This window comes from Fringilla coelebs (genome assembly GCF_963513975.1).
Source record: "Fringilla coelebs genome assembly, chromosome: 9".
Lineage (NCBI taxonomy): Eukaryota > Metazoa > Chordata > Aves > Passeriformes > Fringillidae > Fringilla > Fringilla coelebs.
In genome coordinates this window covers 1,001,953-1,016,091 of record NC_140067.1, presented here as the reverse complement: position 1 = coordinate 1,016,091, position 14,139 = coordinate 1,001,953, and the positions used below count along the sequence as shown (strand labels likewise).

The 14,139-nt window shown below is 51.4% G+C and overlaps 1 protein-coding gene across 1 annotated transcript; it reads left to right on the top strand.

Moving 5' to 3' along the window:
- Positions 1–1,160: 1,160 nt before the first annotated feature.
- Positions 1,161–13,115, top strand: LRRC40 (leucine rich repeat containing 40; the record flags this gene model as incomplete). The annotated part of the gene is made up of 15 exons (XM_084210986.1): positions 1,161–1,314; positions 1,809–1,990; positions 2,237–2,310; positions 2,976–3,105; positions 3,444–3,567; positions 3,819–3,961; positions 4,478–4,650; positions 5,341–5,431; positions 7,593–7,638; positions 8,353–8,461; positions 8,965–9,072; positions 10,157–10,267; positions 11,035–11,112; positions 11,288–11,473; positions 12,119–13,115. 15 exons carry the CDS (start codon positions 1,161–1,163, stop codon positions 12,222–12,224), a joined length of 1,815 nt encoding a protein of 604 aa, XP_084067112.1. The 3' UTR covers positions 12,225–13,115.
- Positions 13,116–14,139: the final 1,024 nt, after the last annotated feature.

Sequence of the window (14,139 nt, the reverse complement as noted above, 5' to 3'; positions counted from 1 at the left end):
TCTTGTACTGAATTGCCAAAAGCTTATTTAAATTCCAGATTTGGATTTGTCAGCAGTCCGACAGCATTGAAACTGAGTGAGATGAAAGTGACACAGTGTTTTCACCAGGGGCCCTGCGGCACAGAGCACTCACCCTCTGAAGTCCTTAAAACCCGTTTTTAAGCACCACTGTTTTTTAAAAAAATCAGTTGAAATACCCACTATTTTCTGTGTGTTTCTGCCTCCGCTGAGAGAGGAGAAATAAAAAGGGAAGGGGATTAAAGAACATTGGTAAAAAACGAACGAGGCCAATATCCTTAGTCAAGAGCAAGTGCCTGAAGAGAGTTTCCCCAATCACATACTTGACTAGTGTACTTAAACCTTCACTAATTCCTTTTCATTCCAATGGAACTAACTTGTAGAAGCATTTTTCAAAGAGGGGAGTGTTTGAAACACAGATGTGCTGTTTCAGAGTGAAGAGAGCTGCAGTCCACCGTGGGACCATATTCCTTTATCAGCACTTTCCTCTCAGCGGGAGCTGCTGGTGGGAGCTGCAGGCACGGGGCTGGTTCCATGTGCTGGCTCGGATGGGATAGTGGGGAGAAATCCTTCCCTAGGAGGGTGGGGAAGTCCTGGCACAGAAAGTTGTGGCTGCCCCTAGATGTCCACCATGCTGGACACTGGGGCTGGGAGCAGCCTGGGACAGTGGGAGGTGTGGAATATTTTGTGTATGATTATTCAGAACATCACTGTTTGCATCCTCCAAGCAATTGAGACTTTGAAGATCATCTCATTCCACCCCAGCCATGGGATCCCTCCCAACCCAAACCATCCTGGGATTCTGCCGAGGTTGGAACAGACCCTGGAGATCACGGAGCCCGGCCACCAAAAACAATAAATCGATGTGAAAGCGCCGTTTCACGTGCTGTTCCTCGTGTGTCCGTGTACAACACGCCGAGCAGCGCGGCCCCGGCGCGTCCCGGGGCTCCATTTCGGCACCGCGGGGCGGGAAATGGCGGCGCCGGGGCTGGGCCGGGTCCGCCCGCGGGGCCCCGCCTGCGAGGCGGGCGGGCGGCTCCGGCTGCGGGCGGCGCCAGCCCCGGCTCCGGCAGCGAGCGAGCGAGCGGGTGGCTGCGGCGCGGCTCCGGCTCGGCTCCGGCCCCGCTCGGGCTGTGTCCGGGATGGCGGCGGCTCGGCGGGCGCGGGCGGGCGGCGGCGGCGGCGCGGGGCCGGGGTTCGGGCGGGCGGCCGAGCCGCCGCCGGTGCCGCAGGGGCTGCTGCGGCTGGCGCGGCGCAGCGGGCAGCTCAACCTGGCGGGACGCGGCCTCACCCACGGTGCGTGGGCCCAGCCGGCCCGCGGGGCCCTCCTGCTGCCGGGGAGCCCCCGGGAGCCGCGGGGCTGCGGGCGGGGCGGGAGCGGCTCCCGGGGAGCGCCGTCTGCTCGCTGTTGTCTGTTTCTGGCATGTTTCCATCGGCTTGTGTTGAAACCTCTGCGAAAATGTCTCTAGAGCACGGTGGACTGGAGAGTGACTATAGGGATGTGTGTATTATAGATATATATGTGTACATGTAGATATATACATGTATCTATATATAGATGTATGTTTTAATGTATGTACACACATATGTATATGCCCATCTGCATCCATATATATTTGTCTATCTATATATATGTCATCCCCCAACGCAGAAAGGTTGGAACTAGATGATCATTAGGGTCCCTTCCAGTCCAACCCACTCAATATTTTTACACCCAAAAAGCACTCTGACAGTGAAATTTTGGAGCAGACACCTGCGGGGTTCAGCTGACGGCTGTGTGTGTGCTGCAGTGCCCGAGCACGTGTGGAGGATCAACCTGGACACGCCGGAGGAAGCCCAGCAGAACCTGTCCTTCGGAGCTGCCGATCGCTGGTGGGAGCAGACGGACCTGACCAAGCTGATCCTGGCCTCCAACAAGCTGCAGAGCCTCTCGGAGGATGTGCAGCTGCTGCCTGCCCTCACCATGCTGGACGTGAGTACAGGCATCCCTTGGTGCTCTGACCGTCCTTCCCTGTAGGACGTGGGGAAACTCCTGGATCTTTGTTTTCCATTTCCCTCCTGTATTCATGTCACAGGGGCCTGGAGCCGCAGGACAAGGGGGAATGGCTTCCCATTGCCAGAGGGCAGGGATGGATGGCATACTGGGGAGGAATTCTTCCTGAAAAAAACCCTCTGAGGTACAAATTAGTAACTGTGTCCTAAAACCTCTCTTTTCTAGGTGCATGACAATCAACTGACATCACTTCCTTCTGCTTTAGGGCAACTTGAAAATCTCCAGAAACTCGATGTCAGGTAAGGCCATGTTACAGAACAAATGTGAAAAATGCTGCAGTGACTTTCGGGTGTGAGTGAGAAATTGCAGGATAACAACCTTTCTTTCAAAAAATTAACTCCAGATTACTCATTGTAGAATAATATTGTATATTATATATGTTATATTATCCATTTTTGATCAAAACTGGTGGCCTTGTGTTTCTAGAAATTGTTTTCACTGATATTCAAAGTCACAATTGCTTGGAAGGTGCAAACAGTGATATTCTGAATAATGATACACAAAATATTTATTTGTATTTATTTGCTTCAGTCTGGCAGTTCTGAGGATAAAACATTTCCAGTCATGAATAATGCACATTGTAAATAACTGTGTAGATCTTGTTTGTGCTGGAAGGTTCAGAATCTTCTGTTTACTGGGATAATATTGTCAATTTGTGCACAAGGAGAGGTTATGCTACCACTGCGTGTGTGAAGTACATAAACAAAAAAACTTGGAATGTTGTAAATTCAGAGTAGGATTAAAAGTTTCCTTGAACAAATAAATAAAGATAGTCAGTTGTTCTTTAGGGGTGGCAGTGTCCTGACCAGCAGGCTGTGGTACACAAATGTTCTGTGTTCTGTTACATTCCTAAAATCTCCTGAGTGTTTTTCCTTTCCCTTTGTGTTCCATGTTACCACCCCAGCCACAACAAACTGAGGAGCCTTCCCGAGGAGCTGCTGCAGCTGCCCCGTCTGAGGAGCCTCCTGGTGCAGCACAACGAGCTGAGCCAGCTGCCCGAGGGGCTGGGGCAGCTCCTCAGCTTGGAAGAGCTGGTAAAGTGCAGCTTCAGACCTGTTCCTGTGTTTGGAAAGGGTTTATCTGCTAGTTACAAACCCCTGGCATTCAGCAGCAGGACTTGGCAAATATTCCAGTGGCTGTTCTAATGTCTGCATGGTGGGGTTTGTTTTTGGTGCACTCTTGGTTTGACCTATTTTGGGAAAGCTGAAATCCCCAGCGATCTGTCAGTCCTGGGGGAGTTGTTCCTTCTCTCACACTTGTGCCAGTTGTCAGCAATCTAATTTTACTGTTCTGCCACTAATTAACTTTGCACTAGCAGCACTCCTGGGATGTTTCAGACACCTCTCATCTCTCTCTCTCTTTCCATGTGCAGGATGTGTCCAACAACCAGCTCACAGCCATCCCCACCAGTTTTGCTCTGCTGGTGAACTTGGTGCGGCTCAACCTGGCCTGTAACCAGCTCAAGGAGCTGCCTGCAGATCTCAGTGCCATGAAAAGTAAATCACTTTCCTCGGGTTATTAGTACCATAAGTTATTAGTGCTTATGTTCAGCAGTACAGTGCAGGGTTTTAAAATAGACCCTTAAAGAGTTACTGTTTCCTCAAGAAAATCGGAGTTGTTACTTCTAGAATCTGTTTGGCAAAATGCTGTTGTGTTTATTTTAAATTAAACCCCAGGACAATTAGGCTGCTGTACAAAGGTATTTTTATCTTCTCCTCTGTTTCTCACTGAACATTGACTTCCACAGGCTTGAGGCAACTGGATTGTACCAAAAATTACCTGGAAACGGTACCTCCTAAATTAGCAACCATGGCATCCCTGGAGCAGCTTTACCTGAGGAAAAACAAACTGCGTTCCTTGCCAGAGCTTCCCTCCTGCAAGTTACTGAAGGTGAGCTTGGAATGGCTGCTCTGCTGGAAATGCCTGTGCTGTAAACTTTGAAATAATGACAGATACTTTAAACACCAGCTTTTCTGAGGTGCTGTGATCAAAACCAGATGACAGCTCTATGTTTAGAACTTTGTTTAACATGCAACTTCTCTTCCTGCCCTCGTTGTTCAACCTTTTGAGTTTGCAGGACTTTCCAGATTTGGAAAATAAAAAGTGTTCAGGAGAGGAATGACTGAAAGCTAGATTTAATATTGCCTGCAACAGTTATTTTTTTATCTCTGGGAACTTTTTCTGGATAAATTCACTTAATTCATTATAATTTTTTCTTTGTAACTGCGGAGTGAATACACTGTTTTTCCTCTTAACATAATCAGGTTATAGCCAGGTATTTTGTAGGCAGATGAAAGGGAATCAAGATGTTCACATTCTCCACCTCATCATACTGCTGATGTCACGACTTAGGAGATAAGGTATAAAGTAATTTTATCACAGTTGTGGTGCTCTTTGTTCCTGTAGGAATTACATGCTGGGGAGAATCAGATTGAAGTCCTGAATGCAGAGAATCTGAAGCAGCTGAGCTCCCTGTGTGTGCTGGAGCTCAGGGACAACAAGATCAAGGCAGTGCCCGAGGAGATCACGGTGCTGCAGAAGCTGGAGAGGCTCGACCTGGCCAACAATGACATCAGTAGGTAATAGTGGCACCTGGGCTGGGGCTGGGTGGTGGCAGCTCCTTCCTCCCTTCCGTGGGAAGGGCACTTAAGGAATGACTCAGTCAGGAAATGAAGGAGCCCTCTGTGTGTTGTGGGATTGCTGAGATCAAACTGGGACTTGTGAAATGTTCTGTGTTCTGCCTGTGACTTGGGAGAGCTCTGAGGAGCTGGGGAGGGTCTGGAGCCCCAGGAGGGGCTGAGGGAGCTGGGCAGGGCTCAGCCTGGAGCAAAGGAGGCTCAGGGGGCCCTTGTGGCTCTGCACAGCTCCTGCCAGGAGGGGACAGCCGGGGGGTCGGGCTGTGCTCCAGGGAACAGGGACAGGAGCAGAAGGAACGGCCCCAGGCTGGGCCAGGGGAGCTCAGGGTGGGCACAGCAGGAATTTCCCCATGGAAAGGGGGCTCAGGCAGTGGAACTGCCCAGGGAGGGTTGGAGTGCCCATCCCTGGAGGTGTCCAAGGAATTCCTGGAGGTGGCACTCAGTGGCAAGGTGGGGATTGGGTAGAGCTTGGACTTGATGGTCTGGGAGAGCTTTTGCAACGTAAATTATTCTGGGATTCTGCATCTTTTCCTGGGAACCTGAGCTTCAGTATCCCCTCTGACCAGCCACTGCATATTCTTTAGCAGTGCTTTTGGAGCTGCTTTGGAATCAATCAGTTGTTTTCCTCTGCAGGTTGCCTTACACCCTGGGGAACCTCCCTCAGCTGAAATTCCTGGCCTTGGAGGGAAATCCTTTGAGAACCATTCGGAGAGACCTGCTGCAAGTGAGCACTGGGGTTTGGTTGTGTGTGTGGACATCTGCACAGGAAGGACCTGGAGCTGCTGGAGAGGGTCCAGAGGAGGTGCCAGGATGATCCCAGGGATGGAGCAGCTCTGCAGGGAGGAAAGTCTGGGAGAGCTGGGATTGTTCACCTGGAGAGGAGAAGCTTTGGGGTGACCTCAGTGTGGCCTTGCAGGGCCTGAAGGAGCTCCAAGAGAGCTGGAGAGGGGTGAAGGGACAGGACAAGGGGCAAGGATGGATGGGATATTGGACAGGAATTGTTCCTTGTGAGGGTGGGCAGGCCCTGGCACAGGGTGCCCAGAGCAGTGCCTGGATCCCTGGCAGTGCCCAAGGCCTGGCTGGACATTGGGGCTGGAGCAGCTTGGGACAGTGGGAGGTGTCCCTGCTGTGGCAGGGGTGGGGTGGGCTTTAAGGTCTTGTCTTAATGAAGGATCTAGGATTCAGTGCTCTGTTCTCTTGTAGGGAGGCAGCAAGGGGAGGGTGTGAGTTGTTCCCAGGAAAAGGAGTCCTTAGGGCAGCAGGAGACTGGGCACCACTCCTGCTGTGCAATTCCCTGTGATGTTTTCCCTGGCAGGCCCCTCTCCTCAGCGGTGCTGTACATTCCTACTTCTGTGCCTTTGCCAGGGTTGTAAAATCAATGTTCCCAAAGCACTGGGAAGCTCCCAAAATAAGCAGATCTGACAAGTCGGAGTTGCAATGAAATCTGTAACATCTGTCAGGAGAGGGAAGCCCTGGTGTGCCTGGCTAAGGGAGCAGAGTGTGCCTTGAGTTAATGAGCACTTGTCCAAAGTGCTCCTGGAAAGGAGTCTGAGTCAGGAATGCTGGGGATCTGCTGTTCCTGGATTACTGAGGGTTTGCTGCTTCAGCTGCAACTGTCACTGCTGGGCTGTGTTTCCCACCTGGGGCAAAGGCCAGGCAAAGGAGCCTGTTTGTGCTGCCTGGATTCATCACCAATGCTGTAAATTCATGTGGCTGCAATTTTCTCTGCCTGGCTGGATTTTTTTCCACTTGGTTTAGAGGAGCAATTGGTGGAGGAGCTCTAGGGCTCCCCAGGCACTGCTTGGAGCAGGTGGATACTGAGATGAAGGACTGGGGTGAGTGTAGAGGAGCAGCAGATTTTTCCCTTCTCCAGCCTTGCTCGGCTCACCTTCTCTTCCTCAGGCCTCTCATTCCAGTCCCAACCCCATTCCTGGTTCTTGATGAATTTCCAATTGATTTCTGGTAAATCCTGGTCTATTTTTGTTAACTCCCATGCCATTACTTGGCTCTGGAGCTTTACCCTGCTGTCTGCTTTCCTTCCCACACATCTGTTACTGAGATTTCAGTTTGACCTTCACCTTTCCCTCACAACTTCCCAACTTGTTCCTTGTGGGCTTCCCTTGCCATGCTCAGCACAGTCCCCCTCTCCCTGCCTGTCTCCTTGTGGCAATTCCCTCCTTTCCAACATCCACATTCCCTTTTCCCCTCTGTGCTCACCCAGTCTCCTAGGCTGTGGCAACTGAAATGAGAAATGTTCATTCACATCCAGCACTTTAGGTCAGTCCCTGGTTCTGAAACCTGTAAAATCATACCCCAAACCTGCCTTTCCTCTAAAACAAACAGTGCAGAGGAGATTGGGCCTCACTACCCACAGGTTTGTGCAGTGGCAGCTGTGTCTGACCACTGGGAGCTGCTGTGAGAGGACTGAGGGGAATCTTTGGAGCTGTTAAAAATCCCCGCAAATTATGCAAACTGCCACGATTTGCCCAGAGTTTATGATTTGGGCCATAAAAAAGTAGCAGAACAGTGAGCAGTCAGCTTCACTGACACTGTAAATGTGTTCTCTACAGCAAATTGAGCTGGAGCTTTTTAAAGGGAAAATTAAGCTCATTGGAACTTGTCTACTTGCTCTTGGAAGTGGCAAAAATCTTCACATAAGGAGCTACAGAAGTGCAGCCTGAGGCTGTGATTCAGGACGAGTAATTTTCAGCTGGAATAAATAAAATGATAACTAAGCAAGTTCCCAAGCTGCTGTGGGATTTTCAGTGGGATTTTTAGTCAGGAGTGCTGTGGGCTCCACCTGTGTGCTGGCATGGTCCCTCTGCACTGTCCCCCCAGCTGCACAAATACTGCTGAGTGACTTGGGGTTTGTTTCTTTTTTAAAGAAAGGCACCCAGGAACTGCTGAAATATCTGAGAAGCAAAATCCAAGGTATGTTGCTTTTTTTCCACTTCATTTTAAAGAGAATATTCTAAGAAATTAAAGTAAATTAGAGTTTAGGGAAGATGGTTGTTTAAATCCAAGTTCTTCCCAGTTATCCTGCAGTAGTAATTTCCTTTACTCAACAGTTTGCTGTGGTATTTCAGTTTCTTATCCTGTTAGCTAATACTGAATAGTAAACATTCTGAATTGAGGATTATCCTTTACAAACCCAGACTCATCCTGCTCAGCTGGATGGGAATTCCCATTTCAGGCGTGCAGGAGCTTTTTCATGTGGGTTGTGGGGAGTAACCAGAAGGGAATTCATAGAGGAGGGTTTGTAAACATTAATGCTTTAACTGAAATTGTGGTCAGATGTGCCAGCGTGGGTAAAGCTGCTCTGGGTCATCATTTCCAGTCAGAATTCCATGGTTTTTGTAGTTTCCAGCCCCCTACCCCATGGAGCAGAGCCTCACAGAATCACATCTCCAGTGTTCTCTCCCCTGCTTGGCAAAGTCCAGGTCAGCCCTTCTCCTTCCTTCACCCTAAAAGAGCCCCCAAATCCAGGATGGTAAAAAACCTTTATTAGGCAGTGATTGAAATAATCTGAATCTGGAGATCTTGAGTTGAGCCAGAGTAGAGCAGGATTAGAGGGGGGTGGTGGCAGCTGCCTGGGGCCACTCAGAGCAGCTCACCTGTGTCCCTGCACCCCTCTGGTGTCCCCAGATGATGGACCTGGCCCCAATGAAGAGCCTCCTGTGACAGCCATGACTCTTCCCAGCCAGTCCAAGGTCAACATCCACGCCATAACCACACTGAAATTACTGGAATACAGGTATTTGGGAATATTGCCCATTCCTGAAGCTGTAAGAACACTGTCCTGTTTTATGCTTGTGGGTTTTTCCCCCACCTTCATTACACACCAAGCTGTCCACAAAACCTGCTGCATGTGGGCATTTCCCCCTTTAATTCCTGTGCTTGGGAATGGGCAGATTTAGATGGTGGGGTTTGAATTATTTTTTTATATTGCTAGATATTCTGCAGTAACTCATTGAAGTGCTGAATCCCAGCAGGTGCTTTTAGTACCTTTGAAGCTCTTTATGATTTTCACTAAGTCCCAGAACATCTTGTGGTAGGGGAGTCCCTGCTCGGTTATTCCTTAAATGGCCCTGGAAGGGTTGGGAAATGGAAAAAAATCCTGTTTGGTGACATTGTGGGCATGGGGCAGCGCTGGGAGCTTTCTGCTCCCTGTGTTCTGCTCCTCATCTTCTCTAGAAGAAGGTGGAAGTGCCACGTTGATTAGCAGGCAGTGGTTAATTGGTGTCACTCCTGTCCCAGTGACAAGCAGGCTGCCGAGATCCCCGAGGCCGTGTTCGATGCCGTGGGCGCCAATCCCGTGGCCACCGTCAACTTCAGCAAGAACCAGCTCAGGGAGATCCCCCCAAGGTACTGCTGGGAAGGCCGTCCCCAGCCGGGGTTTGCTTTCCTGCCTGAGTTTCCAGCATGCTGTTCTCCCCCTGGGCTGGTTGTGCACCCTGATCCCAGTGTGGGGAGGCACTCGAGTGCAGGTGGGGCTGGGCAGTCACCGAGGCCAGCCACAGCCAAGGAGAGGCTTTCCCTGGCACTGCTGGGAGCCAGTAACCCCTCTGTGACAGGAGGAAGGCTGCTGTGTCTCTGGGAGCCCCAAAAATCATCCACACTGGTTTTTGAGGACAGTTTATTCCCAGGTATGCTGACCACAACCTCTGGCACAGACACCTTGGGCAGGTGCAATCCCAGAGGGACAAAAAGCCTTCTAGAGACTCAGTTTTGGGAGCTGCTACTTGTGCATCCCATGCTGTGTGTCACTGTGTGAGGGGCTGCTGAATTCCCTGGGATGGCTGTGGGGGAGTGTGCAGCTGCCTCAGAATTCCATGCAAATCCAGACAGGAGACAGGAGAGTTTTCTCATTAAATTGCCTTTTGTTTTAGGGCTAAGCCAGAGATTCTGTTTGAGGGGTTCAACAGGGAACTTTTTGAGTTGTGAAAACCTTTACACCAAAGCATGTTAGTATAATAAATAACCTTCTGAAAGCAGCAGCAGGTACTCCCAGAGTTTGTAACAGCACAAGAGGAGAGGAGAAACAAAAGATGGAAAAAAATAGGAATTTTTGGTCAGGTGTTTTGGCTGCAGAAGAAGGTGGGTAAAGTCCATATTAAAACATCTCCAGGGCAGGAGGTGCCAGTGATGTCACCTGGGCCCTGGTCTCTGAAACAGCTTCTGACTGCATTTACTGAGGAGGCTTTGGTAGCAATGTTTGTGAGAGAAAATGCAATCTGATAACTCTAGATAAATTATTTGGGCTTTGCCTAACCCCACATTAAGGCTGGAGGAGCAGCAGCTCTCTCAGGTGACATTGCACGATCTCCTCAAAATCCCTTCAGAAAAAAGCACAACTTCTCCTTGATTTGTAGAATAAACCAGGTTTTCTAATAACTTAGAAAGCAACCACGAGCTTCCACAGTAAGAACATCTTCCTTTTGTGCTTCAGGCTTGTGGAGCTGAAAGACTCAGTTTGTGATGTCAGCCTGGGCTTCAACAAAATCTCCTCCATTTCCTCGGAGCTGTGCCTGCTCCAGAAGTTGACACATTTGGATCTCAGGTTGGTGATGTGTATTGTTGCACTTCCTTGCCTGGGAGCTTCTTTGCCTGCCTCCCTAAAGCAGCCATCTGTTCCAGTGGGATGGCAGCACTGAAATCATCTTCACTCCCAAAATCTCTCTGTGCCAGAGCCAGAATAGGAGGTGGCCTAAATTTGGGCCTTGTTTAAAGAAGACACAAAAAGAAATGGACCAGTTCTGAGATGTGCTGGAGGAGAGATCCTGCCTCACTCAAGAGAAAAGTTCTGAGATGTTGCTGTTTCAAAACACTCCTGCCACCCCCCAGAATAAGACCACACCAAAAAAATCCTGGGAATTAGGACAGGGAAGGTGCAGATTTTGTTGCACTGCTGGAAAGAGAGGCAACAGATGGCTCCTTGTTGTCACCTTGCCTCCTCTGATTCCTGAGAAATGCTCCTGGCCTCGTTTAGATCAGGATTAGCTCAATCCATTGATTCTGAGGAGCTTTGGAGTGACCTGAGTGATTGACTTTGGCTCCAGGGTCTGGGCACTTGGATAAGTTTTCCTCTGGAAACAAGGAGCCAAATTTCCAGGCAGCTGTGAGCAGTTGGTGGCTGCTTGGGAATACTTGGGAATCTTTAGAGGACAGGCTTTGAGTGTCCTCCTGGCAGAAGTGGGAATCCCTGGCATGCTCTTGCCCCCGTGATGAGGCAGTGGACTGGCCCCAGACTGTGTAGCTGATCTGGGAATTCTCAGCCAAACCCCTGACTAAGTTTAGTGCTTGTTGTTTGTCTTTGTTTGATAACAGAAACAATGTTCTGACAGCCTTGCCTGAGGAAATGGAGGCACTGAAAAGACTGCACACAATAAATCTTGCATTTAATAGGTGAGAAACTCTTCAGACTTTTTTTAATACAATAATGAAAAGAGCTGGGCTGAGTTTGACACAATTTTCCTGTGATGTGAGAGCAAGGAGCCACTTCAATGAGCTGGGAGCTCCCATGAAGTGCTCCTCTTTTGAATGCCCTGTTTCTGACTATCCCTCCTTTCTCTTCCTGAAGATTTAAGGTGTTTCCCAGCGTCCTGTATCACCTCCCAGCCGTGGAGAACATCTTGCTCAGCAACAACCAGGTGGGATCCATTGACCCCGTGCAGCTGAAGGGGCTGGACAAGCTGGGAACGCTGGACCTGCAGAACAATGACCTCCTCCAGGTGCCCCCAGAGCTGGGCAACTGTGAGAGCCTCAGGTGTGTGGGGTCAGGGAGCCTGCTTATAAACACATTTGCTGTCTGAGTTCTTCAGGGAGTGTTTGCCAGAGGAAAAAGCACGCATTGGCAGGGTGTTGAGTTTGCCCAAAAAGCATCTCTGGCCATCTGTAGAACAGGTCTGTTTCTTCCATGTCTTCCCTAATTTCTCAATATTGCAGAGAATTGTGGGAGTGGTTTCATCATTTGGAACTGATGTTGAGGGTCTGGGGGTTGTGTGAAGCTCATGGTGGAGCCTTGGGGGTGACATTTCCCGTGCTCCCAATCACACTGCTGGTGCAGCGCCCATTGAGCAGGGAGGTTGGACCAGCTGACCCCACTGCTCCCTTCCAGCCTGAGCCACTCTGGAATTCTGTTTCTGTATTCCAGAAGTTCTCTTCTCACTCCTTCTGGCAGAAGCTGAAGGAATGGGGTGTGTGCTACACCCCCACTGATTTATCAGCATAAATTAAAACTCAGCTGTCTCAAAGCTCAGCTGCTGAGAACCAGGGAAGCAGAAACCCAAACTCCTTTAGCAGCACAGAAGAGGAACTCCCCAGGAATTTCAAAGGCCTCAGAAATCCGCATGCAGTGGCTGAGTGTGTGGGTACAAGGAGATTCATCCCAGTAACTCTCCCCTGTTTGCAGGAGCCTGCTGCTGGAAGGGAACCCGTTCCGCACGCCCCGCGCCGCCGTGCTGGCCAAGGGCACGGCTGCCGTGCTGGAGTACCTGCGGAGCCGCATCCCCTCCTGAGCCTGGGCACTGCCACCGAGCCTGGGCACTGCTCCTGAGCCTGGGCACTGCTCCTGAGCCTGGGCACTGCTCCTGAGCCTGGGCACTGCCACCGAGCCTGGGCACTGCCACCGAGCCTGGGCACTGCTCCTGAGCCCTGGGCATTCCTCCTGAGCCTGGGTATTCCCACCTCAGCCCTGAGCCTGGCCTGGCCAAGGGCATGGCTGCTGTGCTGGGGTACCTGTGGATCCGCATCCCCTCCTGAGCCTGGGCACTGCCCTGGGCATTCCCTCCTCAGCCCTGAGCCCTGTGCACTGCCACCTGGGCCTGCCTGGCCAAGGGCATGGCTGCACTGCTGGAATACCTTTGAAGCTGCATTCTCACTGAGCCCTGGCCATTCCCACTTGAGCCTGGGCATTCCCTCCTGAGCCTGGCCTGGCCAAGGGCATGGATGCACTGCTGTAATACCTGCAGAGCCACATTCCAGCAGCACAGGAGCAGCCAAGTACCCTCTGTCCCACCAGCACCCCTGGGCTCCACTGCTTCCATCCTGCTCCTGGCTGGGAATGAGCCCAGTGTTAAGGACCCAGCTGTGAAACATTCCCTGCCCTCTGCATGTTCCAGCAGGGATTTCAGGATCCCGCACCACTCTGTTTACACTGTTTGTGATAAAGGACAGCAAGGAAGCTGCCTTCAGCACAGCCGAGGAGGGCTCTGGAGAGAGTTGTCACCATTGAAGCACTGGGCCCAAAGGCAGAAGGGAACACTGTGGGGTTTGTATTCCTGTTTTCTCTGGTTTCACTGCTGTCCCCTGAACTGCCCTGGTGTGAGTGAGCTGGAGTGCTTGAGCTGTGAGGTGGTGAGAGGTGGCCCGGGTGTGTGCAGGGCTCACCTGAGTGAAGATGGGGCTGGTGCTGTGCTGAGACAATAAATGTTCCCTTTGGATGTCTGCCTTGGGTCATTCAAGCTGTAACCAAGCTCTGTAGGTGGGAGCATTCAGAACTTCTCATGTTCACACTTCCAAATGAACTGCAGGTGGTATCTTTAATGGTAGCAGTCCTATGGGTGGGGCTCCACCACCCTCCAGTGCCTGACCCTCTTTCCATGGGAAAATTCCTGCTGTGCCCACCCTGAGCTCCCCTGGCCCAGCCTGGGGCCGTTCCCTCTGCTCCTGTCCCTGTTCCCTGGAGCACAGCCCGACCCCCCGGCTGTCCCCTCCTGGCAGGAGCTGTGCAGAGCCACAAGGGCCCCCTGAGCCTCCTTTGCTCCAGCCTGAGCCCCTGCCCAGCTCCCTCAGGGACTCTCCAGCCCCTTCCCAGCTCCCTCAGGGACTCTCCAGCCCCTTCCCAGCTCCCTCAGGGACTCTCCAGCCCCTTCCCAGCTCTGTTCCCTGCCCTGGACACGCTCCAGCCCTTCAGGGTCTCATGGACACAGCCCTGGAGGTTCTGTAGCACTGCAGGATTTTTTGCAGTTCCTCACTAAAATTCCCAGGTTTTGAACGTGTCCAGATGAACATGAAACACTGTGCTCGCCCTCAGCTCCCCAGGTGTGGGAATTGTCTTCCAGCTGGAGCAGGGATGGCTCAGGGGGCTCAGGCCAAGCTGCACCTCCCCGTGTCCCCAAGGAGGGGAGCGGAACCTGGTCCTGGCTGCAAGGAAATGGGAAAGGGAATGGGCTGGGAAAGGGTTTGGGGGAGTGGGGATGGGAAGGGCAGGATCTGTCCTGTGGGAAGCAGGTGACAGGGGCTATGTGCAGTGACGGCAGGGGACACCTGGAGCTCCAGGGCCACATCTGCAACTCCTTGTATGATGGAACTGCTGCTGCCCTGACCCCCTGCCCCCTTTTTTCCCATACATTTTGTCCTTCGTGCATTTGTCCTTTCATCCATTTCTTCCTGCATTTGTCCTCCATGCATTTATCCTTCCTTCCATGCATT